Below are 24,748 nucleotides of genomic sequence, written 5' to 3' on the forward strand. Positions count from 1 at the left end.
ACCGTGAGAGCCAATCAAGGCAGTCACGTGGCAAAAAGCCTCGTCCCGCCTTCCATCATACATAGCAAACCCTTTAAAGGGGTTAAACAAAACTTCTGCCAGGGTTTTCAAACTTTTGCGCACAACTGTAATTTAAACAGTTACAAAATACAAGTTATAGTCTTGAGGCTCATGTTGAAGCTGAACTCCAGGCAGCTATAAAACACAATTTAATCCAATTATGTATTTACTGCAATAAAATCAAATGTATTTCTACATAGAGCTAGAGTAAGTCCCTGATTGCGTCTTCATATCAGTAATAAAAGCTCACCAAAGGAAAGTCAGAAATGTCAGGCATTCTTATCTGCATACTTGTGCCAGGTCATTGGACTGACAAAGACAGGCAGTGGGGTATGCAAGGTATGGCACATATGGCAAGTGCCATGGGCACCATATGAAGGGGGCGCTCGTGAGTGGCTGGACCCCCCCAACATTATCCTGTGCCCCCCATGGCATCCGCAACTCAGGGCACTGTCAGTGTCACCTATTAGTGCCCATCAGTGCAGCTCATCAGTGTTAGTGCTGCCTCATCAGTGCTGCCTCATCAGTGCCCATAAATGCCGTAAATTAGTACCCATCAGTGCAGCCCATCAGTGCTTCCTATAAGTGTCAGTGCTGCCTCAACAGTGCTCATAAATGGTGCAAATCAGTGCAGCCTATCAGTGCCCATCAGTGCTGCCTATCAGTGCAGCTCATCAGTGCTGCCTATTAGTGCCCAATAGTGCAGCTCATCAGTGCCAATCCATTTTTTTTTTTGTTAAGGTTATCTGAAAGATGGGTTTCAAATGTTTTGACAAGGGATAGTATCATTGTTTGCTATAGGCACCATTTTCTCTAGATACGCCTCTGATGACAGGGATACAGCAAGTCAATTGGCACTCTTAGAAGGAGAAGTCATTGATGGTAGCCTCCTGTGCCAAGTTTTTTCAAATAAAGCATACATTTCAAAAATGAAAGGGGGGGGGGGGGAGCACTAGCTCCATGGTAAGAACATCATCTTGCCTATTGATGAAGCGTTATGGGAAGAGGTCCAGGAACTCCCCTGGCTGTATCCCCAGCAGAGAACAATTGTCCTACTCAACTGTTTATAATTCGCCAAGCATATATTACTTCCATCACACTACACAGGGCTGGTCTGCCAGACTCACCCATGTGGTTCCAGATGCCAAAACGATGGGAACTGTCTTCAGACATGTAATATGGGTTTGCCACAGACTAGGTATGTTTTGGATTTGTACTCAATAGTTATTTTTCCTCACGTTAGAAGCTCATCAGATGCTGCTGTCTCTATGAATAGAGCTACAGAACTGGAGCAATTGCTACACAGCTAATACATTTCTCTTAACAAAACCTTTTTCTTTTCTTGCATTTAAAGCGGAGTTCCGGCCACAATTTCACTTTTTAAATATAAATACCCCTGTAATACACAAGCTTAATGTATTCTAGTAAAGTTAGTCTGTAAACTAAGGTCCGTTTTGTTAGGTTGTTACAGCATTTAGACACTTTATAAAATAGAAATTGACTGGGGCCATCTTAAGTGTGGGCATCATGAAGCCAGACTGTATGACTTCCTGGATTTCAGCCTTGCAGATCTCGCACTTGCTCAGTACTGCACAAGCAATGTAATAGTTTTCAGATCAGGTTTCAGCACCTGTACTGTCCAAGTCACATGATTCTTTGAGACTGGGGAGTGCACAGACTCCTGGAAAGTTACACCCACTACATTCCCAGGAGTCTGTGCGGTGAAGCTTAAGCACCTAGGTGCAGGAAGAGGGGAAGATTAACTATTCTGCCTAGCAACAACACTTTAAAGGCATCTAAAAAAAAAAAAAAATTCTTAAAGGACTAATGACATTTTTTTAAAACTATTGATGTAATGTTATATTTATGGGTGGAACTCCACTTTAAGTAGGTCTCCTACTAAGCACAGAGTAAACCAATTCTGGGTTTAATTAGAACAGTAAATTGTGTGCTCTCTTAAAGTTTGGCTGTACCTTTATATAAACTTTTTCTAAATACCTTCAACCCCAACTTAAACTATGCTAACTCCCACTCCTCACCTGCTTACTTACATTTGTTTATGCGCTGAGGCCTTTTTTGGGGTTTACTGCCTGATCTTTGCTGTCCATGCTGGCCCCATAGGCTTGAATAGGTCTGTATACCAAGTGTCCCCAGTCTCAGGCCCCGTACACACGACCGAGTTTCTCGGCAGAATTCAGCCAGAAACTCGATCGGAGCCGTATTCTGCCGAGAAACCCGGTCGTCTGTACACTTTTGGCCGAGGAAACCGACGAGGATCTCGTCGGGCCAAATAGAGAACATGTTCTCTATTTTCTCGTTAGTCAATGAGGAAACTTGGCTCGCAGAGATACTCGGCGGCTTCACAAGGAACTCGACAAGCAAAACGATGTGTTTTGCCCGTCGAGTTTCTCGGACGTGTGTACGGGGCCTCACTATACAGCACCATTTGCAAAGTAGCCAACATTTTTTTAGTCTGTAGGTGGGGCATTATTTTAATTAGGGGCGGGGCATTCATTTGAAGGCATGGTCTAGCCAGAGTGGAAAAATGGGCGTGGTTTAAACTAAATATTGGGCGTGGCTTAAATGAGGTGTGGTTAAATAGAATCTGAGACGAAAGAGGGATGAAGGGAGAGAGAAAGCGAGAAAGAGAGGGAAGGAGAGGGAAAGAAAGACGGAAAAAAAAGGGATGGAGGGACAGCAAGCCCAGATCCTACACCACAATAGCAATATGTGTATGCCAGAAAGTTTAACAATCAGCAGATAAAGATACTCCAAACACCACCACCCCAGGCAGATCCCATCAAACAGATACAAGAGATGGTCAGAGACTGAAGACGTGATACAAGAGATGGTCAGAGAGTGTGCGGACATGGTACAGGAGACGGTCAGAGAGTGTGGGGACATGCTACAGGAGACGGTCAGAGAGTGTGCAGATAAGCTACAGGAAACAGTCAGAGAGTGTGCAAACATGCTACAGGAGACCGTCAGAGAGTGTGTGGACATGCTACAGAAGATGGTCAGAGAGTGTGCCAACATGCTACAGGAGACCGTCAGAGAGTGTGCGGACATGCTACAGGAGACCGTCAGAGAGTGTGCGGACATGCTACAGGAGACAGTCAGAGAGTGTGCGGACATGCTACAGGAGATGGTCAGAGAGTGTGCGGACATGCTACAGGAGACGGTCAGAGAGTGTGCTGACATGCTACATGAGACGGTCAGAAAGTGTGCGGACATGCTACATGCCCTTGCAGGACACCAGATGTATGGATTCCGAGGGTGAGGGACATGTTTTTTTTAAGCATCTAATTAGAGCCAGGGCGCTCTAATAGGCTTTAAAATAGGGTGGTCTCAGGGTGCAGAAAATGCTCCATTCATGTGTGTCTTTTGAGGGTGTGCCCACTACATTCAGGGCGGCACCATGACCATAATGTCATGTGCATGTGCCCCCCACCTACGCCGGAGGCCAAACGTCCGAGCTTTCCTGAGCAGTGCATATGCAGGAAGCTGCGGCCGCCTGGGACATGGTCTGAATGCCGTGAAGGTCCTGGGAAAATCTGGACTGTTGACAACTATGTATTTGAGCCAATGTGGATGGTAAACAAAGCACAGGTTTGCTTTAAAAAATATGCAGTATATCTCTGCAATAATAGCTGACCCTGGATGCACAGAAACATATCTGCCAGAAATATACCAAGCTCTTAAAGAAGAACTCAAGGCAAAACTTGTTTTTTCATTTTGGATAAATTTAATTAGACCTTGTAAAATATTTTTTCAACCTCATATTGGGGAGATTTGCCTTCAGTTCTTGTCTCATAGCCAAAACAGGAAGTGAGAGGAAATCCCTAAAAAGTGAGACAAATCCCTGGTTGTCACCAGGATCACCAGATTAAAAGATTTCTCCTCTTTTCTTTTTCTGGTGAGAATCCACAATGCGTGATTTTTCTAACTTTCGTTGATGATGGTAAACAGGAGAAATAGAGAGTGTGCATCTCTCTAACATAGGTATAGACTGCAATAAAAATGCGACAGGGGTTCTAATCCCTCTCTATGGTATCCAAAACTAAAATAAAAAATGTATTTTAATTATTGTTGGAATACAATGTTCATTTGTAATTTATGCAACAACTACATCAATATTAGTATTTAATAGAGGTATATTGTTCAACCAATAGATGTATATAAGTTTGTAGCTGCTCTACAGTTCCTATTTCTTGTCTGCAGTTAAGCAGCGAAGCCCACGTTGACTGTATGGCTGAATTTGCATCGCACAGACATCGCATGTGATGTGCAAAGCAATGCGGTGTGAATCACATGCGATATCTGGCATCACATTAGTGTGAACCCAAACTTACACACAATTTATGGGCTTTATTTAATGCAGTTCAAAGAATTTTAGTATGTTACAGATTGGTTTACTGTTTAACCATCCTGGCAAAAATGATGGCCCGGGTTCACATACATCGGCACATATTTATGCCGCCGTAGCGTATCTCTTTTACGCTACGCCGGCGCAGCGCACAGAGGCAAGCACTGGATTCACAAAGCACTCGCTCTTAAAGATACGCTGGGTTTCCTGTGCGTAAGCCAGCGTAGGTGGAAGTGGGCGTGAGCCATGCTAATGAGGCGTGACCCCATGCAAATGATGGGCGAAGCGCCAAAGAAAGAACTTAAAATGAACGGCGCATGCGCCGTCCTGTGGCCGAATCACGGTGCGCATGCTCAGAATCGGAGTTGAAACAACTGCCTAAGAAACGGCAAATCACTGCCTACGACGTGAACGTAACCTAGCCTAGTCATATTCACGTACAACGTAAACGACAAAAGATACGACGGCTTGTGTTCCCTGGTCCATACCTTTGCATGAGTTGCGCCTCCTATATGGGGAATAACTTTACGCCGGACGTACGACTTACGCAAACCGCATATATTATGTGCCGGGCGCAAGTATGTTTGTGAATCAGCGTATCTCCCTCATTTGCATATGCACATAGAAAATCCATGGATGCGCCCAGCGTAAATATGCGTCTACGATACGCCGGCATAGGAAAGTTACGTCGGTCGGATGAAGCCTAATTTCAGGCGTATCTCAGATTGTGGACATGGCGCACAGATACGACGACGCATAGTTACACTTACGTGGCGTATCTCGAGATACGTCGCCGTAAGTGCTTTGTGAATCCGGGCCGATGTCTTTTATTTTTTACATCACACTTCTCTTTGATCTCTTTTCTGTGATTTTGTTTTTTCCTTTCACTACCTATTCTGCTGGCACATTCAAAACTGCAAACAAAGTAACATGATTTTCCATTTTTCTATTTTATAGACCCAGAATCATTCCTGGTGTACAGTCCTGATGTTGAAGGATGTCTGGAAGCTCAAGAAAGCACGGTTCGAATAGCAAGGCCGTGTCACTCCAGCAAACCGGAGCAGCAATGGCTTTGGGTGTCTCGCCGCCGGCTCTTCAATTTGGGCACTCTAAGTTGCCTGTTGGTGCCATCTGCCTCTAACAGCACATCCAATGCCATCTCCACCTATCAATGTGATGAGAACTTTTTCTTTATTCGCCGCTGTGAGACTTTGCTGGAGCAGCTGACTGCTGCATTACTTACACAGACCTCCAATGCCACTGGATTACAGCAGCCGCCTGCCAAAACATCTGGGCAATGGTTAATATTTGGAACAGACAAAAGTATCTGTTCTGCTGTGTTTCAGGGTAAGGATGGTTTGCTACCAGAATCTCCCAAATACCTTTAGAGTGGACCTCTTCATACAGCAGCCCATTCATGAAAATGCAAGGTTCATTTCTTTTGTAGACCCCTACAACTAAAACTAAGATGTCAACAAACGTTCACTGGTGGTGAATCACTCACTGTTATGATAAACACATGCACTTGGAAGATTTCCATGTAGTGAAAGTTCACTGTTTGAAAAATATGATCCTATATGCAAGGAAAAAAATACAAAATAGATGTAAAAGTTACCTTACACCCCAGTTTCTAGGTGCTTCCTACATGTGAGAGTGATATCACTGGGCCTTCTCCAAGAGGCACTAAGAAGCCCAAACCTTACAGGAAGAGATTTGGGCTCCTCGGCTCCCAAAGGATCCTGGAAAGGGCCCAGTGATGTCACCTTTGCTTAGACGAGCTTCCTGGAAACCAAGGGCCAGATTCTCAGAGCAAGTACGCCGGCGTATCTACTGATACACCAGCGTACTTTCAAATTTGCCGCGTCGTATCTTTAGTTTGAATCCTCAAACCAAGATACGACGGCTTCTGGCTTCGATCCGACAGGCGTACGGCTTCGTACGCCTTCGGATCGTAGGAGCAATACTTCGGCGCCCGCTGGGTGGAGTTTGCGTCGTTTTCCGCGTCGGGTATGCTAATTAGCTTTTTCCGTTGATCCACGAAGGTACGCGCGGCCGTCGCATTCTCTTACGTCGTCGCTAGTCGGCTTTTCCAGGCGAATAGTTAAAGCTGCTATTATGTGGCGTATAGATAGACTTGCCATGTTAAAGTATGGCCGTCGTTCCCGCGTCGAATTTAAAAAAAATTTTTTTGCGTAAGTCGTCTGTGAATAGGAAAGGACGTAACTCACGTCGAAGTTCAAAAAATGACGTCGGTGCGACGTTATTTCGCGCAAAGCACGGCGGTAAATTTAAAAACGATGCATTTGGAAATCAATCGGCGCGGGGACGCGCTTCATTTAAATGAATCACGTCCCCTAGCCGCCCAATTTGAAATACGCGCCGAGAGATACACTACGCCGCCGTAACTTACGGCGCAAAATCTTCCTGGATTCGACTTAGAGCCAGGTAAGATACGGCGGCGTAGCGTATCTCTGATACGCTGCGCCTGGGCAATTCTCGGTGAATCTGGCCCCAAGGGTATAATGTGAGGATTTATTTTTTTCTTCCAATGATTTTCTTTTGCTTAGCGTTTCTTATAAGAAACGGTATAAAAAAACAAAAAAAAATTTACAATTACATTAATAAATAGAGTATGTTGCTTTACTAATCCACATTTAAATTTAAAAAAATGATTTAACAAAACCTAACAGATAAAGTAACAGAGCATACCACTCAGCATGCTAAAGACTGATCTGTGGATACGAGCCTAATGCCGCGTACACACGACCGGACATTCCGACATTAAATGGATTTTTTTCCGACGGATTGTTGGCTCAAACTTGTCTTGCAAACAACACGGTCACACAAATGTTGAAATTCCGAACTTCAAGAACACGTTGAGGTACAACACTACGAGGAGCCGAGAAAAAAAGAATGATTCCGAGCATGTGCAGAAATTGAGAACCAGCTCTCAAATTTTTGTTGTCGAAAATTCTGACAGCAAATGTCCGATGGAGCATACACACGGTCGGATTTTTCGACAACAAGCTCACATCGAGCTTTTGTTGTTGGACATTTCGACCGTGTGTACGCGCCATAAGATTACTATGGCATCTACTGTTTGAGATATATCTATATATATATAAAACTCAACGTGTGTGTGTATGTATGTATGTTCCAGCATCAAGTCCAAACGGCTAAAGATATTAACATGAAATTTGGCACACATGTTACTTATATGTCAGCAACAAACATAGGATAGGTGGTTTAACCCTTACCCACCCCCATTTGCCATGGTCGGGGTTTTTCTTTAAAGTCCCATTCAACTCTATGGGAAATACATGTTACTTCATAACTTCCAAACGGCTGTACATATTTCGATAACACTTGGTCACATGTTACTTATATGTCCACTTAAACTATAGGATAGTTAATTTATCCCTTAACTACCCCCATTTGTGAGGGTCGGGGTTTTTGTTTAAAGTCCCATGCAAATCAATGGGAAATGTATGTTCCCACATAACTTCTCTACGCCTGGAGATATTTCAATAATACCTGGTACACATATTACTTATATGCCAAATAAAAATATATGACAGTTAAATTAACCCTTACCTACACCCTTATATAAAAGATGGGTATATTTATATTACTATGATTTTCCTCCCCAAAAGGTTAAGATAGGAAGACCGGGCAACGCCGGGTATTCAGCTAGTATTTTATAAAAAAGCAATAACACTGGAATCAAATAAGGTGACCATACATGGGAGAATCTTACTTTTCAGCATTGAATAATCCAACCTTTTGTCTTTTGTTCTCCCCACACGCACAACCACCACCATTACGTTGGGAGATCTCCATGGCACTGACTACAAACGAGTAATCAGGTTCAGGTCACTGGGTTATCGTTGTCGGCCTCTGCCATATCTGGAGAAATTGCTTCTGCCTTATCTGAAGAATGAATAGAGTAGCAGACAACATTGTAAACATCTCCTAAGAGACTTTTCTAAGGACAATTATGCCCTGAGATGATCATTCTTGCTTTATTACCAACAACATTTATTGAAACCATTTATTTTCTATGACAATATAGCTGCATGTTTCATATTACCTACTTTTGCATGGTGCATTTGTTACTGATGTTGGCGCATTTGTTTTTAGTGCAGATGTTTTGCTGCTAAAATATTGGAAATGGTTATTTTCAGCATAATTTATATTCAAGCACATTTCATTGCCAATTGAGTATGTAATTGGCACCGACGCTTATACCGCACAAGATTATGGGTGTCAGAGGAATTTTCCAAACTGGTTGGTTAGCTGGCTTTCACAGCTGTCCACTCAGCACTGATTTTCCATACTTGCATGGTTTATGACAAATTCAATTACAATCTGGCTTGAGTAATCTAGTGGTATGATATCCCCCATCAGAAGTCTACATTCAGTCATGCTGCCGCTGCTATGTCAGGGTGGTATCATGCTGTCCTGATAGATACTTCATACTATCAATAAACAATAATTAGAAAGTCCACCAGCAAAGATGAGGGACAGGTCTATTAAGGGCCTTGTCAGGCCCCGTACACAAGACCGGGTTTCTCGGCAGAATTCAGCAAGAAATGGGAGACGTATTCTGCCGAGAAAACCGGTCGTGTGTACACTTTTCGCCGAGAAACCCGTCTAGGAACTCGTCGAGCCAAATAGAGAGCATGTTCTCTATTTCCTCGTTGGGCAATGGGAAAATTTGGCTCGCCAAGATCCTCGGTGGCTTCACAAGGAACTCGACGAGCAAAACGATGTGTTTTGCCCGTCGAGTTTCTCGGACGTGTGTACGGGGCCTAAGAGGAGGTGTAAAATTCTGGATATCTGGATAACTTTTTCAATGGAGGTATCAAACAAGTAGGTGGATCAACTCACGGATGACCCCTCAACACTGAAATTCCTGTTGTAGTTGGAATTTACTGACTAACAATTTTGAATGATAGATCATATCCATGTATTTCAAGATTGTTTTTATTTACTCTATCTTTACTTTTTCTTTTCCATTCTCTGTTCAGATATTTACACTATACAAGGGAACTCCAATGGACGGCCCTGTGCTATACCTTTCAAGTACGACAACCAGTGGTTCTATGCCTGCACAAGCACAGGGCGAGAAGATGGCCATCTTTGGTGTGCAACCACTGTTGACTATGGCAAAGATGAAAAGTGGGGTTTCTGCCCTGTAAAAAGTAAGCAGAAATAATTTAAAAGTGTATATGTGCATTGCTGCTCGCTGTTAATGGGTAAAACTAAGTTTGAATGCTACACACTGACAGTGCCTTACCATGCATTGTGGTAACACGTTATAACGTGCATCATTGTATAAATAAGCTATTTAAGGGAACATTCCTTTTGAAATTACAATAACATGTTAAGGATGTTTTTGCTATTGGATATACTTATGGTGGCATTGTCCCAAAATGCTAACATTTTGGAAGTTCATATCACCCTGGATCCACAAAACTATGCTGAAACCGACTGTATACAATTCACCCCCCTCCACTGCTTATTCCATGCCACCCCATCTTCTTTAAAGCCATATAAAAATATCACTCAAAAAGCCTTATACTGACGTTTTGGAAACAAACCTATTGTCCTACCCTACAGGACTGGAAGCAAGAGGTGGATAGGGTAATTGAGGCAGAGAGATGGGTGTTTACTGGTAAGAATAACTTAGAGAAATTTCCCGACATCTCGTCTGGCCTGTTGTATTGTTCTCTGGAACTCAACAACATGATCTAAAATGACCCTTGGCCATTGAATTGCACATTATACCATCACTGGCCAGCTCCTTAGAGAGGTATCTCGCCACCTGACACTTGCCTGTACGCCATCCTTTGGTTCCTTTGGATGTACTTTACTTCCATGACCCTAGTTAAACTTTGTGGGCCAGATCCACGTAGCTCCACATAATTTTAGGCAGGCGTAGCGTATCGTAGTTACACTACGCCACCGCTACTTTGAGAGGCAAGTGCTGTATTCACAAAGCACTTGCATCTAAAGTTACGGTGGCGTAGCGTATTAGGGCCGGCCTAAGCCCGCCTAATTGAAATGTAGAAGCCGTGGGCGTGTTTTATGTATATTAACTGTGACCCCACTTAAATGACGTTTCGGTCGAACGGCGCATGCGCCGTCCGTGAAAGTATCCCAGTACGCATGCTCCAAATTAACCCGCAAAAAGCCAATGCTTTCTACGTGAACGTAAATGACGCACAGCCCTATTCGCGAACGACTTACGCAAACGACATAATCGACGGAAAATTCGACGCTGGCCCGACGTCCATACTTAACATTGGCTAAGCCTCATAAAGCAGGGGTAATGTTACGCCGGAAAAAGCCTAACGTAAACGGCGTATCTGTACTGCGACGTTCGTGAATTGGCGTATCTAGCTGATTTACATATTCTAGGCGTAAATCAGCGTACACGCCCCTAGCGGCCAGCGTAAATATGCAGTTAAGATACGATGGCATAGGCGACTTACGCTGGTCGTATCTTAGCAAAATTCTGGCGTATCTTGTTTTCTGAATACATAAAAAAGATACCCTGGAGCATCCTAGAAGTTACGCGGTGTATCAATAGATACGCCAGCGTAACTTCTTTGTGGATCTGGCCCTATATCTGGGTTTATGATGCTTTTTCTTTGTACTCCATTATATGCATCGTAGTGGGATAAGACTCCATTATCCCATTGCCAATTGCAGCCATTGTATGGGAACATGCCTTTCCTACTAATGTACTTCCTTGCATTGTATACTGCACATACATTCATGTTATATATTGATGTACAGAGGAACAATGACTGGCATGATGGACACATTTCCTATGTCTTTCCCTTTTGTACTATTTAAAAAAAAAAAACAATGTAAAAAGTTATTTTCGTAGGCAATATAGCTATAGAGTTATTGTCAGGATACCAGACGCATACTGAAGTTGGTATATTTGGTCTGGGAATCTGTCGCAGAGGTTTTCCAAAAAGTTAGAAAATTTCTGTGTGCAATACCCAGCACTTCCAATGCTTACACATTTTTTGTTGCATTATTGTCAGAAAAAATGCTGAACCAATTAATTAAGACTTCTTATAACAGTATCATTCTTATTTTTTATACTATAATTCAGGTGCGGACTGTGAGACTTTCTGGGACAAGGATCCACTTACCCACAGCTGCTACCAATTTAATTTCCAGTCGGCACTCTCTTGGGGCGAGGCCTGGACCAGTTGCCTCCAGCAAGATGCCAATCTCCTCAGTATCAATGAGATTCATGAGCAGACATACATAAATGGTAAAGTCAATGATTTGTGATGTTTTTGAGAGCATGAAACTGCTAATATTTTTGACTAAAATGCTGGTTATCTCATTAAAGCGCAGCAAACCATGACTTTCTAACAAAAATCATCTTTTACTAATTTGATTTCAGGAAAGTGAAATATGATGATGCTTTTAACTTTGCCAATGGTTTTTAGTACATCATATGACATTGACTGACTAGGGTTGTTCAGTCTACATGCTTTTAATGATCAAGTTATGTATGACTTCTATTACTTATTTTTTATCTATTCATTTCCTCATAGGGCTCCTGACTGGATACAGCTCCACTCTCTGGATAGGACTAAATGATCTTAATGTTAACGGTGGCTGGCAGTGGTCAGATGGCTCTCCATTAAAATACCTGAACTGGGAGAATGGTATGTAAAGGGTAGAAGATTGCTTTGTATTGCTTTTATTTATGACATTAATTTACAGAGAACAAAACAGAACCTTAGGGTGCACAGGCCACTTACATCATTCCCTGTCCCAGAGGAGCTTACAGTCTAAGGCCTTGTACACACGGTCGGACCGGTCCGATGAAAACGGTCCGCCGGACCGTTTACATCGGACATGTCCGCTGCCTGATTTTGGTCTGATGTGTGTATCTATGCTTCCACGCATGCGTCGAAACACTTTGACGCATGCGTGGACATGTCCGATGAGTTGTACTAACCATCGGACATGTCCGACGGACATGGTTACAGCGGACATGTTTCTCAGCATGCTAAGAAACATTTGTCCGCTGGAAACCTGTCCGCTCGGCCAGGAATCCCATCCAATAGGCCATACAGACGACCGAACATGTCCGCGGAAACTGGTCCGCGGACCAGTTTAAGCAGACATGTTCGGTCGTGTGTACGAGGCCTAATGTCTCTACCACAATCACAAACTTGGTAAGATAAACTTGGGTAGAAGCCGTAAGCCTACTAGTAAGTAAATGTGGCAAAAATCAAGGAATGGAGGAAATCCATGCATGCGAAGGAAGATCGTAAAAACTCTATAGAGAGTTTATTATGAGGGAATCAATTCTTGAACCCTAACAAAGTGCTAGCTATGGTCTCTAGCAATAATCACTGTGTTGTCCCAGCGGGGACTGCTACTCCCCATCAGGAGAACACAATAGCTCTGCATGAGGGATTCCCCCATCAACACTGACTGTGTTGGTGGGAGAATCGAGCAATTCCAAGGGTTGCAGGAAAGAAAATTGTATAATCTATGGCCTGCCCTAGCTTCAGGGGGAGGTTCCTGCTCAAAGAGAGAAAGATTAGGGACGCCACTGTGATCTCTGCTGTCATTTGTCTGGAAGACTTGATACTTAGAGAATCCAAGTCTCCACAAAAGCTGCTTGCGTCGCCATCTCACCAGACAGCTCACTCCTGTTACAGATGCAGCGCCCAGTAATGAAGGCTAGATGTGTGAGACATATACAGTACTGAGTAATACTGTTGGCCGCCAACGTTACTGTATTTGTACTTGTATCGACAGTGTTACTGAGTTCTAGTTCAAGAGAATTTGGAACTGTTTTCGCAAGTGCCGTTACTATAGCCATTGTACTAATGCCAGTGCTTGCAGATTACTTTTGGCTTGATTACTGTTCACTTACAACCCAACAATAGAACAATCAGTTAACCCTTTACTGGATTCTGTGTACTGTTGCTCATTTCTGTGTACTCACTTGCTGGCCTGGCCCAGGCACGTCTGGCACTATCAAAGAGTCACATGACATACAGTATAAGGCCCCTTTCACACGGACGTTCAGGTCCACCTGTCAGTTTTGACGGCGGACCTGAGCGTCCGCTCTATACATGTCTATGGAGCGTTGGATGTCAGCAGAGACATATCCGCTGACATCCGACCCGATCCGAACCACTAAAAACAGACGTATGGGGGGCACGTCCCCATCCATCCATGGCAGATCGGATCGGGTGAGATCTGGTGAAAACGGACATGCTGTCCGTTTTCATCAGATCACTCCATAGGAAACAGCGGCGCCCGACAAGCCCCTCCCCGCTCAGTGAGCAGAGAGGAGCTTGTCATCCGCCAGCTCAGTGGAGATCAACGGACTGATCTCCCGCTGAGTTGGCGGGAGCAGGCGGACTCCGTAGCGACGGAGTCTGCCTCGTGTGGAAGGGGCCTAATATGTAAGATGATGATTAGCATATAGTACAAATAAATAATAAAGAAATCTAAAGCAACGTAAACAAAGATAAACTCCACCAGAATAAAATATGCCTATGGCTAAAAGTCAACCCTTTGTGCAATCTATTACTAAAAATGAACATGATGGCGAATGCCGAGTGCTCTTCTATATCTAACTTTCACCTTCTAAACTCCTTCTCTATTATTTTGATGGAAACCGATAAGGAAATTGAATGACAAGAAAAAGAATATATAGATCATAAACTAGTTTTGGTATTTTGTCCATGAATGATGTTTCCCTAGGACCTTTTCCAGTTTTCCAGTTTACCAATATGGTGAGCACAACCCTCTACTGGTATACTTCACTAGTTTTCATCTCTTTGTTTCTCTGCTCATCACTTTTCTCTTTTCTTTTTCGTTATATCCTAGATCAGCCCAGCAATTCAGAAGAAGAAAATTGTGCAGTTATTCGCACAGAGTCCTTGGGTGCCTGGCAGAACCGTAACTGCTATAATGCCCTACCCTACGTATGTAAGAAAAGCTCCAAGAGAAGTCTTCCTTCTGTAGGTAAGTCTGTAACACAGTTGCAAATTTGCAAATACAAAACACCTTCCCATCTCATCTTCATAACACAAAGGGGCGGTGTTCTGTAGTCTAGCAAGCAACACAGAGAGGTCAGACAACACTGCTTGGGATTCCAGTACAGCAAAGGCATTGTGTTGTCAGCTTAGGTCAAGTTAGGAGCTCACTGGATTTTTGTCCCAGACCTACACTTTCTGGAAAGAAAGGTTTCTCACCAGAGAAAACAGAGTAAAGGTTGCCTCTTCTCCCTGTGGGTATGGTATGACAGTATGTTACGACAGTATGCCCTTAAGTCTTTAACTAATGACGTAGGAAGTAGTAGTAAAGGACCATTTCCAATTTTACTACTTTTAATTCTTTACATTTACAGTACTACATTTTACTGATAGGTATTGTAGGGTTGGAACAGTCCCTTCTGGTTTCACTGTGCTGTGCTTTAAAGATTCTTAAACTAGATTTTGCAATCTACAAAATCTCTTTCCATGTTGACTTGTTCTTGCCTACCCAGGTTGGTAAGTAATAAATAATGAGATCAAGCACATACATGAATATTTTTAAACTTACAAGCAATAATTAACTAAGTATACGCTTTAATGGTTGTGTGTATACTATATGCAACCCAAGCTAGAGGTGGTAATTCTCCAAAATTTCTTAAGTACATTTTTGGCTTCAAGCAGATGATTTTATCAAACCTCTTCTAATGTCTTGCTTTGTCTTCCCAACAGAACCCATTGAACCAGATGTTGTTGTGCAGTGTGATCCTGGATGGCAGAGTTATGGCACTAACTGCTACCGCTTAAACAATGAGAAGAGGAGCTGGCAGGAGGCTAGGAAGGCGTGTGTGCGGAGCGAGGGGAACCTAGGCAGTGTTCATAGCCTACTGGAGCTAGAATATATTACCAAGCAGATTAAACAAGGTGAGTCCTGTATGACAGGAACCATCCTTAGCCACATGTGTAGCAGCAAAGGTTGACAAGGAGCCGAAAGCCTTTTGGGTCAAATGTGTTATGTATTCTTATATTTGATGGCATGACATCTGATGAAACTTCTGAACCAATGTGGCAGGCTGCCACTGTATTTGCTTTCATATTTCCCTGCTATAGTAGATGTGAGGCTGTTTCTTCATTGGAAGACCCAGCTCTGGTATTACCTTTTCCTAGAAGTAGCCATCCCTCTCCTATACATTTTGGCGTACTGGCATGAACCCATCATGGCAACCTTTACTTGTCCCCGATGCAACTGTGTGCTAAAGATTACCAGCTTTCTAGCCCTAAGACAGTGCTAGCTCTGGAACAGTGCTTTCCTCTGCTGTATTCTATCTCCTGGTGTGGCTGTCTCTATGTTAAGGTGTCCATTAGACATACTATGACCATTTACTAATACGGCTGATTTGGGGAAGATCAAGTGATGATCAATCTTAGGAACAGTCTTGAACAATCTTTCTAGTGTGTTGAACGCCATCATATGGGTTTGCTTTTGCCTGATCAATGTTTTGTACCTGAAATAATATTCTTGGGATGTCTGGTGTGAATCGCTTTCTTGAGGTCATGCCACAGCATCTCAATCGGGTTGAGGTCAGGACTCTTACTGGGCTACTCCAGAAGGCGTATTTTCTTATGTTTAAGCCATTCTGTTGTTGATTTACTTCTATGCTTTGGTTCGTTGTCCTGTTGCAACACCCATCTTCTGTTGAGCTTCAGCTGGTGAACAGATGGCCTTAAGTTCTCCTGCAAAATGTTTGGATAAACTTGGGAATTCATTTTTCCTTCGATGATAGCAATCTGTCCAGGCCCTGACGCAGCTAAGCAGCCTCAAACCATGATGCCCCCACCACCATACTTCACAGTTGGAATGAGGTTTTGATGTTGGTGTGCTGTGCCTCTTTTTCTCCACACATAGTGTTGTGTGTTTCTTCAAAACAACTCAACTTTGGTTTCATCTGTCCACAGAATATTTTGCCAGTACTGCTGTGGAACATCCAGGTGCTCTTGTGCAAACTGTAAACGTGCAGAAATGTTTTTTTTGGACAGCAGTGGCTTCCTCTGTGGTATCCTCCCATGAAATCCATTCTTGTTTAGTGTTTTACGTATCGTAGATACGCTAACAGGGATGTTAGCATATGCCAGAGACTTTTGTATGTCTTTAGCTGACACTCTAGGATTCTTCTTCACCTCATGGAGCAGTCTGCGCTGTGCTCTTGCAGTCATCTTTACAGGACAGCCACTCCTAGGGAGAGTAGTAGCAGTGCTGAACTTTCTCCATTTATAGGCAATTTGTCTTACCGTGGACTGATGAACAGCAAGGCTTTTGGAGATATTTTTATAACCCTTTCCAGCTTTATGCAAGTCAACAATTCTTAATCGTAGGTCTTCTGAGAGCTCTTTTGTGCGAGGCCTCATTCACATCAGGCAATGCTTCTTGTGAAAAGCAAACCCAGAACTGGTGCGTGTTTTTTATAAGGCAGTGCAGCTGTAACCAACACCTCCAATCTCATCTCATTGATTGGACTCCAGTTGGCTGACAGCTCTTGGAGATGTCATTAGTCTAGGGGTTCACATACTTTTTCTATGTGCACTGTGAATGTTTACATGGCGTGTTCAATAAAAACATGGTAACATTTAATTCTTTGTGTGTTATTAGTTTAAGCAGACTGCAATTGTCTATTGTTGTGACTTAGATGAAGATCAGAAAACATTTTATGACCAATTTGTGCAGAAATCCATATCATTTCAAAGGGGTTCACATACTTTTTTATTGCAACTGTAGAAGGGAGAGTCAAGTGGAACAAAGGGTGGTATCTGTGGGGGATGATCAGATGGACAAGATGTTAGGTGTGGGTAGGATAGGCTTCTCTGAAGAGAAGGGGTTTCAGGGATTGTCTAAAAGCTAATAGAGTAGGAGATAAGCGGACAGATTGTGGTAAGGCGTTCCATAGGCTTGGAGAGGCTCTGGAAAAGTCCTGGAGGCGAGCATGGGAGGAGGTGATGAGAGAGCTAGAAAGCAAGAGGTCTTGCGAAGAACAAAGAGAATGAGTAGGTTGGTATTTTATACCGTATATATATGTGTGTGTGTGTGATTTATGTGTATATATACCGTGTGACAGTGCAAGACCCTATCGCTGTGAAAAATGACAACGTTGCAGTTTGAGAAGCACCAGCATCTGTTTCGCAGAGAAAATTGTGTTTTAAGTTTTCTCTGGGTTTGGTGGCCTGGAGTTTGAAGGTTTCAAGGTGTCTTGAAACCTTTGATCCGGTGTTTGGTTTTTTTTAAGAGGCCTGCAGCCTATGTGAGCTCGCAGGTGTGCAAAGTCATTATAAGCTAGGTTTGAGAGTAGCTATGTCTAAATGTGTGTGTGTGTGTGTGTGTATATATATATATATATATATATATATATATATATATATATATATATATATATATATACACTGTACATAAACACACACACACACACACACACACAGATACACAGTATATTGACCTGGCAAATAGAACGGTCTCCATGTTAATATTTAAACACAACTTTACTTTACACAGAAGCAAACTTTTCCTTTTGTTTTCCCAGGTATTGATACATTTATTGCACATAGGCAGAACACATTCACGTATGAAAAAGATTACAGGGCTGTAAACAAAGGCCAGTTTGGTTCCTGTGTAATCAATTCTGCAGATTGCTGAACAGTCTGGCCTGACTGTAGCTTTGGCCTTGTTGGGGCTCTTTCAGTCATCTGTTCTTTGCATTGGAGAAGTGCTGACTCTGCATTCTATTGCATTTTTGACACATCAGCCAGCCTGGAGGCGTAGGGAAATCTTTTTAAAAAGCATTATGTTGCCTATATAAAAGTTTATTCTTTCTGGAAAGTTATCATATACAATTTATGGTCATTTTTTTAACAATGAAACGTTTCCTTTAAACAGTATTAAACCCAAAAGCAAAAATGTATTTTATTGCAGCTTATCAATTCTAATGCCGCGTACACACGATAATTTTTCAGGTTGTAAAAAACAATGTTTTTCAGGCTCTAGAAAAAACGACGTTTTTTTCAACTTGATCATTAAAACAGGCCTTGCCTACACACGATCGTAAAAAAAAATGCTCTAGCAAAGCGCGGTGACGTACAACACGTACGACGGCACTATAAAGGGGAAGTTCCATTCGGATGACGCCACCCTTTGGGCTGCTTTAGCTGATTTTGTGTTAGTAAAAGACGATTTGCGCTTTTCTGTCTGTTACAGCGTGATGAATGTGCTTACTCCATTACCAACAGCAGTTTTACCAGAACGAGCGCTCCCGTCTCATAACTTGCTTCTGAGCATGCACGGATTTTTCACGTCATTAAAGCCCACACACAATCATTTTTTACGACCCGAAAAATGACAACGTTAAAAACGTTGTTCAAAAGTAGAGCATATTCGAAAAAAAAAATGCCCGTTTTTCAGAACCTGAAAAATGCTCTGAAGCCCCCACACGATCGTTTTTAATGACATAAAAAAAAAACGTCATTTTTTACAACCCGAAAAATGATCGTGTGTACGCGGCATTAGATGTGATGGCTGCATTCATTTTTTTTTTTTAAGGCTTTTCTTCTTCAATTTGTATTTGGTGATTCAGCTACTATGTCTGTTGTTTTTCACAAGAATGTGCTGTCTTCCAGATGTATGAGATTACAGGGATGGAAGAAATGATTTACAGTGCCTTGAAAAGTATTCATGCCCCTTGAAATTTTTCACATTTTGCCATGTTACAACCAAAAACGCAAATGATGTTTTATTGGGAATTTATGTGATAGACCAACACAAAGTGGCACATAATTGTGAAGGAAAATTATAAATGGTTTCCGAATTTTTTTACAAATAAATATGTGAAAAGTGTGACGTGCATTTGTATTCGGCCCCCTTTATTCTGATACCCCTAACTAAAATCTAGTGGAACCAATTGTCTTTAGAAAAATGTAAAGAGTATGGCACAACTGCAAACCTACCAAGACATGGCCGTCCACCTAAACTCTAAACTGACAGGCCGGCCAAGAAGAGCATTAATCAGAAAAGCAGCCAAGAGGCCCATGGAAACTCTGGAGGAGCTACAGGGATCCACAGCTCAGATAGGAGAATCTGTCCACAGGACAACTATTCACTCCACAAATCTGGCCTTTATGGAAGAGTGGCAAGAAGCAAGCCATTGTTGAGCCATTTGTGAGAAGCCATGTGGGGAACACAGCAAACATGTGGAAGAAGGTGCTTTGGTCAGATGAGACCAAAATTTTACTTTTTTTACCAAAAGCAAAACGCTATGTGTGGCGTAAAACTTAAGCCTCTTACACACGACCGTTTTTCTCTGCAAAAAACAGCAAGAAAACTGCTTCTTGCCGAGAAAAACTTTTGTGTGTACGAGGCTTTCAGGTTTCTCGTCTTTTTTCTTGTCGAGATTCTTGTCGACCTGTTTCCCAACGAGAAACCCGAGAATGTGTATACTTACCTGTCGCCGTGGAAACCCACGCATGCTCAAAATGACTTTGACGCATGTGCGGTAGCTTCCACGGCATAGGTAGGGTGAAGCAAGATGGCGGCGACGGCATAGAATGTGGGCAAGAGATTCTTGCCAAGAATCTCGTCAGGGAAAACGACGGGTTTTTCCTGACGAGATACTTGCCCATGTGTACAGGGCCTAACACTGTCTTTGAGAACAACCAACTCCGCTGCACAAGTAAAATGACTTAATGAACCACTGTTGCTTTCTGGGGAGCGTTGCAAATGAGTCCACTTAGCTTTTCATTAGTTTGAGTTTTTTACAATTCATTCCACCCAGATTCAACAGGTTGTTGACAATCCTTCTGGGCAGGACAGCGGCATCCTATCACATGGCTCTGGGGTGTACAACTTCTCTCTCTGTCAGCCACTAAGCTTTAAACATGGGAACATTTGGCTTGGCTTACATTTACTGCTTTCTCCTCAGCTTTTTAGAAGCTTGATATTAGACAATACACACACTGAAATATTATGTTTCAGAATTTCGGTTTCGTCCGAAAAAAATGCGTACGTCCAAAAATCTGAATTAAGGTGGAATCTGTCAATTGAAGGCTTATAGTGTCTGTCGAATGTTCTAAGAAGATTAGACGAAGCAGCAAAACTGTACAATGCCGCAATCGTACATTTCCGGTCGAATGCTCCACCCACAAGCTATAGTAGAATTCTAAATGTTGTATGACTAGTAATAATTATATTTATTAATTATTGTTACTAGTCAACCAACATTAGAATTCTTCTATAGCCTATGGGTGAAGCATTTGACCATAAATGTCCGCTTGCGGCGATCATATGTTTTTAGCTGCTTCGTGGAATCTTCATGTCTCTGTAATGTCGAATCTTTTCTCTCTATGTCGAAAAATCTTGGACTAATAGAATTAGATTAGGCACATTCAACCGCAGGTTCGATAGACACAGATTGCTATTGTCACCATGTCGAAACTTCTATCTATATCGAACTGTTGTCGCAACAAAACGAAAATAAAGCATTTTTTAAGCTAGATCTTTTGGATTTCGGATTCTGTGCGGTCGTTATCGTTTGTTAAAATGAACGCGAAAATCCATGAAATTCATGACGAAAACCAATGCACATGTCAACTTGATATAGATTTTTCTCATAGTCGAAATCTATGCAGATTATTGTTTATATTCCTCCAGATGTGGAAGAGCTGTGGATTGGGCTCAATGACATCAAGCATCAGATGAGCTTTGAATGGTCAGATGGGAGTGCAGTTACCTTTACGTCTTGGCATCCTTTTGAACCCAACAACTTTAGGGACAGCATGGAGGATTGTGTGACTATCTGGGGACCGGTGAGTCATAAGCCATCAGCTTTTATCTTTAATCAAATCAGCTTTTTTTTAACCTTTGCACAGCAGAGGAAAACTTTAAATAATTTTTAGATCTAAGGGACCCCTTGGTAAGATCAGTCTATCGTGGCATCATTTGGAAAAGGCCCCTTACATTGGTGGTGGTAAGTGGAAAAAATACCCTTTACAAGAGATGACACCCTTGCAGTCATGCCGCTGGCTCTGCCAAGTAGCATTGGACCAGGAACTATGCAGCACCATCAGATGGGAATTCACAGCTCAAGGAACCCCTAGACAACCCTTCATGAGCCCTAGAATTCTACAGAATTCTGGATGAGACTGGCTGGTTTAGACCAATCCACAATCATTTCTAATTCTGTGATAAGGTTACAACAGTAGCAGCTCACTGTCAGTCAAACTGACAGCAAGATTTATAACAGCTCCTCTCATACATGTATCCTTTCTGGCCCCAAGTTCCCAAAGGATCAGAATACCAAAACGTGATATGGCTTGTAAGAAGCTCCTGGCTTTTAACATGTTGTTGATACTCCAATGGTAAGGTGCCCCTTCCATATGTAAAATGTGAAAAAACAGTGCTAAATAACATCTGTCCCTACAAACAAAACATAAGCAGTAATTTTGTGCAACGCAATCACAATCAACATAAGAAAAATAATAAAATTGTGCTAATTATATAAAAGTCCATGTATGTAAGTTAATTCAAAGAAAGTCCACACTTAAAGTGAATGATTCCATGATGGTGTCCATCATCCATCACCAATAATATCACAGTGAATCCACCACCAGCTGTAGAAACTGCTTACCAGCTCCAGTTGACCCCTTATGACAGGGGGTTGGTGAATGCCTATGGCTTAAAACCCAGTTGAGGCTTTTCTTCACATCGTAGGGTCACTCCACTTCTCCTGATGGTACTCAAGAGATTCCTGCCATATATCCTGGGAGATTTGGATGTTCCCACTCACCTTTGTGTGTTCCAGTTTTTCCTTTTACAGTCCTTTTACAATGTAAAATAAATAAAATGTCTAGCAGAGTGGGAGTCCCTCGAAATGGGCTCACCATTGAAGCTCACCATTGAAGAGATCTCACCAATAAGGCTCCAAGAGCAAGACGCAACTGTTCACTGGTTTACCTCCAGCATCTACCAAAAACTTTGCTACCAAATTTAAATTCTGAGTGGACTAAATCTTTAAAGTTAAGTGATTTTGGCAGTCAGCATATATTAGCTAAACAACATAAATGTATAAGATTCACCTCAACTATTTATGAAAAAATATATAATGTTTATTATAGAAAAAACAAATGATCTGCTTGTCTGAGCCACTAAATAAACGTAGATCCGTCCCCAACTAATATGGTGCCTTATAATTGGGTTCCCCAAAACAAACAAGCTCTTGTACCTTTTTAGTGTTCTGTTAGCGGTTAGCCTTTTCACCCAGCTACAGGCTCACACAGCAGAGAGAGTGAGAGAGAGCCCTGGGCTAAAGCTAACAATTAGGTCTGGCTACCAGATAAAATGTGTACCTAGAGATGGAGGCGTTATCCCACCCAAAGCTCTACAAAGCCTCCAGACTTCAGGACTCAGAACAGAAGTCGGTTTTCTTTTCAGGCTTCCTAAATACTGTATAAGTCCATGGACACTGGATGTTTAAGTAACATGGCGTTACAGCTTAAGACATGTTGTGTTTTATAGTGGTTTGTCTGTTTTTAATGGAACCTGTTCTTATTAGGAGGGAAAATGGAACGATAGTCCATGCAACCAAACACTGCCGTCAATCTGTAAGAAACCTGGATTAGTCACACAAGGAAGCTCTGAGGACAATCATGGGTGCCAAAAGGTACTAGCAGGGTATGCTGGGATTTGTAGTTCCTTAATAACTGTTTAGTTTTAGCTCGCCTGTGCATCATGTTTACCAGACTTTATATGTAGTAGGAGCTCATTGTAGATTAAAAGTTGAATTAAATCTTTTTATCTCTAATAATTAGCTTATCATTCAGAGGCACCATAATAAGGACTGCAATAAAGTCTGAGGTTTGCTCAGGTAATGAGCACACATTTTCAGTTAATATTATTTACATTCAACTCCAAATTACTTTCAGGTCTTTACCATATGTTATGATTATATTTCGTATAGCATATAAAAGTAAAGTGCGGGAAGAATGTCAGTCCCATACCTGTTTGTCTGTAGCTCGGCTCTGTTCACACCTGGGCGTATATACGCCTGTAGTGCGACGCCGCAGCAGCCCCTGAGACGCTGGAGGGATGATTTCACATTGCCCTCTATGGAGATGGTTCACATCTCCACGCCCAACGCCGTACGCCTGCCGCCTGAAAACAAGTCCCGGACCTTTTTTTCAGGCGGCTTTCGGCGTTCCGCATAGGAGATGTGAACCATCTCCACAGAGGGGGTACAAGTGCATTCACAATCGCGGCGTTTTGTCGCCGCAAATCGCGGTACAAAACGCCGCAATTTGTCGCCGCAATTCGCGGGACAAAACGCAGCGATTTGGTACGCCAAGGTGTGAATGCAGCCTAAACCCAAACTTCACTCACCTTACGGTACAGTATATGACATAAAATGTATTCAATAAATCCCAGAATCAGTGTCCAATAAATATTATATATGATGGAACTTGCACTCAGATCCCTAAAAGTATAATGTTAAAATTGAATTCATCAAAGTGTATCTATACCTATTTTTTTGTAATGCTTTGAGCAGCTGTCCTTCTGTGAGCATTACCAGCAGCCGCTGCTAATGAGAAAAGTTGCGCCACTCGTTTGCTCTCTCCGCCGTTCACAGAACTTATAATACTAGTCTCTAAAAGTGCATTACGCTTTGAGAATGGGCAGAGGAGATCCTGTTGTTCAAGTGCTCCTCCTCGATTCACAGAATGCTATGTATTGTGGCAAAGTAGTAGCATGATTTCTGTGAACGGCAGACGAGGCATTAGTGGATGGGCAATCTGTGCAATTTTTCTCAGTAGCAGAGGCTGCTGTTAACTTTCAAAATGTTTGTTTTAAAGCACCTGGAATGTAAAAATGGCCATGTCATGAACTGCTATCACAGTGATTTGTAACAAATAGCCACCTCACCTGTCTGTAACTGTCTCTGTCTAAACTAGTGGTCAGTTGGGACAGGCAGAAGCCTTGGCATTTCTCTGTTGGAGCTGACACTTTAAACAGTCCCTTGTCTGCAGCTAGTGGTCTCACCCACCTTTTTTAACAATTGGCTGTCTCAGAAGTCTCTTGATACAGATGGCTCTTGGACTCTGTCACTGTTTTTTGTAGAAGGTGAAAAGGTGGCCACCTTTGAAGTCTCTTGTAAATGTACTTTTCACTTACAATGCAGCATTTTCATGCTAGAGTGTACATTTAGGGGATGTAGCTATCTGCATTGCTAATGGATATACAATGTGTGTTCACTAATAA

General features: G+C 42.3%; 1 protein-coding gene across 1 annotated transcript in view; it reads left to right on the top strand.

The window, feature by feature from the left end:
• Positions 1-24,748, top strand: part of MRC2 (mannose receptor C type 2) — a 107,941-nt gene that overhangs the window by 23,376 nt on the left and 59,817 nt on the right. Inside the window, exons 2-9 of the mRNA XM_040330882.1 lie at positions 5,384-5,773; positions 9,457-9,630; positions 11,559-11,723; positions 12,013-12,126; positions 14,318-14,455; positions 15,196-15,387; positions 21,149-21,303; positions 23,049-23,156. Of these exons, the coding sequence (XP_040186816.1) occupies positions 5,384-5,773; positions 9,457-9,630; positions 11,559-11,723; positions 12,013-12,126; positions 14,318-14,455; positions 15,196-15,387; positions 21,149-21,303; positions 23,049-23,156 (1,436 nt within the window). The remainder of the gene's footprint in view (positions 1-5,383; positions 5,774-9,456; positions 9,631-11,558; positions 11,724-12,012; positions 12,127-14,317; positions 14,456-15,195; positions 15,388-21,148; positions 21,304-23,048; positions 23,157-24,748) is intronic.

Source organism: Rana temporaria, chromosome 12 (genome assembly GCF_905171775.1).
Source record: "Rana temporaria chromosome 12, aRanTem1.1, whole genome shotgun sequence".
In the NCBI taxonomy this organism is placed as follows: Eukaryota; Metazoa; Chordata; class Amphibia; order Anura; family Ranidae; genus Rana; species Rana temporaria.